At 36.6% G+C, this 2,281-nt stretch overlaps 1 protein-coding gene across 4 annotated transcripts in view; it reads left to right on the top strand.

Annotated features, from left to right (window-relative positions):
• ATM (ATM serine/threonine kinase) overlaps positions 1-2,203 on the top strand; it is a 100,956-nt gene extending 98,753 nt beyond the window's left edge. For all 4 annotated transcript variants that reach the window (XM_023736955.1, XM_023736954.1, XM_023736957.1 and 1 more), the window contains exons 46-47: positions 305-539; positions 1,347-2,203. In XM_023736955.1, coding sequence (XP_023592723.1) covers positions 305-539; positions 1,347-1,532 — 421 coding nt within the window. In that variant the 3' untranslated portion in view covers positions 1,533-2,203. The remainder of the gene's footprint in view (positions 1-304; positions 540-1,346) is intronic.
• Positions 2,204-2,281: the final 78 nt, after the last annotated feature.

The raw sequence follows: 2,281 nt of genomic DNA on the forward strand, positions 1-2,281 counted from the left end.
AGAATGAAACTTAATTTATAGAAGGGCTGCTTTCTTTGAGGTTGAAAAGTATTTTTAAGGAAATCTTTTAAAAATATTCCTTATTCCTGGGCTTTCTACTGACCCAGAGATCTGACCACAGACCACGTTAGCATTTTGTAGTTTTCTAAAATTTGCTCAATATTTAGGATTATTTGGAAGTTCCAGTCTTGTTACTTTAAAAACTCCTTTGTATTGTATCTTAAGATTCAGAACACACATAATAATAGTTGTTCCCCCCACCACCACGTTTCTTGCTTACATGAACTTGTGATTTGGCTTTCAGATCAGTCACTGATAGGCAGCTCTCTGAAGTATATGTTAAATGGCAGAAACACTCCCAGCTTTTCAAGGACAGTGATTTTAGTTTTCAGGAGCCTATTATGGCTCTGCGCACAGTCATTTTGGAGATCCTGATGGAAAAGGAAATGGAAAGCTCCCAAAGAGAATGTTTTAAAGACATTCTCACCAAGCACCTTGTGGAACTCTCTATACTGGCCCGAACTTTCAAGAACACTCAGGTAATAAGATTTAAAACTATGTCATATCACCACGTGACTTTTTTTACTCAGAAAACAGAAAGCATAGTTAGAAAGAAATGTCATTGAGAGACAGAGATCACTATTAAAATATTGTATAACATAATTGTTTAAGATTTCTCTTTTAGAGTTAGACAGACATGGATTTAAGCCTTGGGCAGGATATTTATCTTCTCTAAACCATTGTCAATGTCGTGATTATAAAATGAGAAGATACCTAACTCACTATATTGATAACAATTCAGTGATTTTATGTATTCTGTGTGTGTGTGTGTGTGTGTGTGTGAATAGAGACAGATGGACACATACTGGGGCGGGGGTAAGAAGGCAGGCAGAGAAGTAAAAACACAGTTACTGAAAAGTAGTGTTTAGTGAATGGTGCACCCACTCCTCACTTACCGACATGGTTAGATGTCAAAGAGTAGGTCATTATGGGACAGTCGGCGTTATGTGAAAATGGAGGATGACTGCATCATTACATAACGGCCAAATTACGTCATTACATAACTGCCAAACCAATGAGAATCATGGCCCAGCCAAGGTGACACATAACCTTAACTGTCATAGCCAGCGTTACTCTCGCCTCTTACCTCAGCATTCGTTACTGCCAGACATATGTCGTTAATACACAAAATAGTAGGACAGTAGATTTTTTACTATTGTCGTAAATGCAAAATGTTGGATAATGAGATAGTCAATAAGTGAGGAGTAGGTGTAGTTGGTATTCTCATTATTATTGGTGGTCGTAACAGCAATAGTATTTACTCCTATATGTCATTTTCATTTCAGCTCCCTGAAAGGGCAATATTTCAAATTAAGCAGTATAATTCAACTAGTTGTGGAGTCTCTGAGTGGCAGCTGGAGGAAGCGCAAGTATTCTGGGCAAAAAAGGAGCAGAGTCTTGCCCTGAACATTCTTAAGCAAATGATCAAGAAGTTGGATGCCAGTTGTACAGAGGTTACTTTTTTTTATTGACTAAATTAGTGTTTCACTGCTGTAGAAAAATATTTCTGTGCTTTAGCATATTAAAGGCTTGGAATTAACTGATCCATGAAGAAGTTGTAAAAAGGAGTCTTGAAAATTAATGTTTGTAAAAGAAGTTTAGAAAGCGTCCATTTTTCCTATTCACAGCAATTCTATCAAATCCGTCTTGTGGTGGATTTAATTTATCTCAATATTGAGCATTTTTTAATTTCCTATAGAATTCAAAGAGAGTACATGGGAAACATTAAATATGAAACAGCTAGTATAAATTTGACATGGCAAAGAAGAAAAAATGAAAGAGTAAATACATGAAAGGACAAAAGTTAAAAGAAAGTGGGACAATTAGGTTGTCAGTCCAACTGCTTTGAAAATGCTACATTCAGTGTTTCTCTACCATTACCTATTACTTGTTGCAAACTTATATAGCAACCTTAGTTCTGTCATCAGCATACAGTGGGCAAAGTGGAGGCATTTTCAGGAATAATGGTGTATTCAAATGTTTGGCCGCAGTGGTCCTCTGACTTACACCTGCTTAGTGAATATCAACTTACTGTACTTACGGATGTTGGACACTTGTATGACATTCTTCTTTCTTAAAGAATTCTTCATTATACCAAAACCCTGGGAACCAGTATGATATGTTTAAGTATGGCTTAACAGTATGGATCCTGGAGTCAAGCTGACTGGAGTTACCTATCCTCTTTGTACCTCAGTTGTCTAATCTGCAAATTGAGAATAAT

Source organism: Trichechus manatus, unplaced genomic scaffold, assembly GCF_000243295.1.
Source record: "Trichechus manatus latirostris isolate Lorelei unplaced genomic scaffold, TriManLat1.0 scaffold00094, whole genome shotgun sequence".
In the NCBI taxonomy this organism is placed as follows: Eukaryota; Metazoa; Chordata; class Mammalia; order Sirenia; family Trichechidae; genus Trichechus; species Trichechus manatus.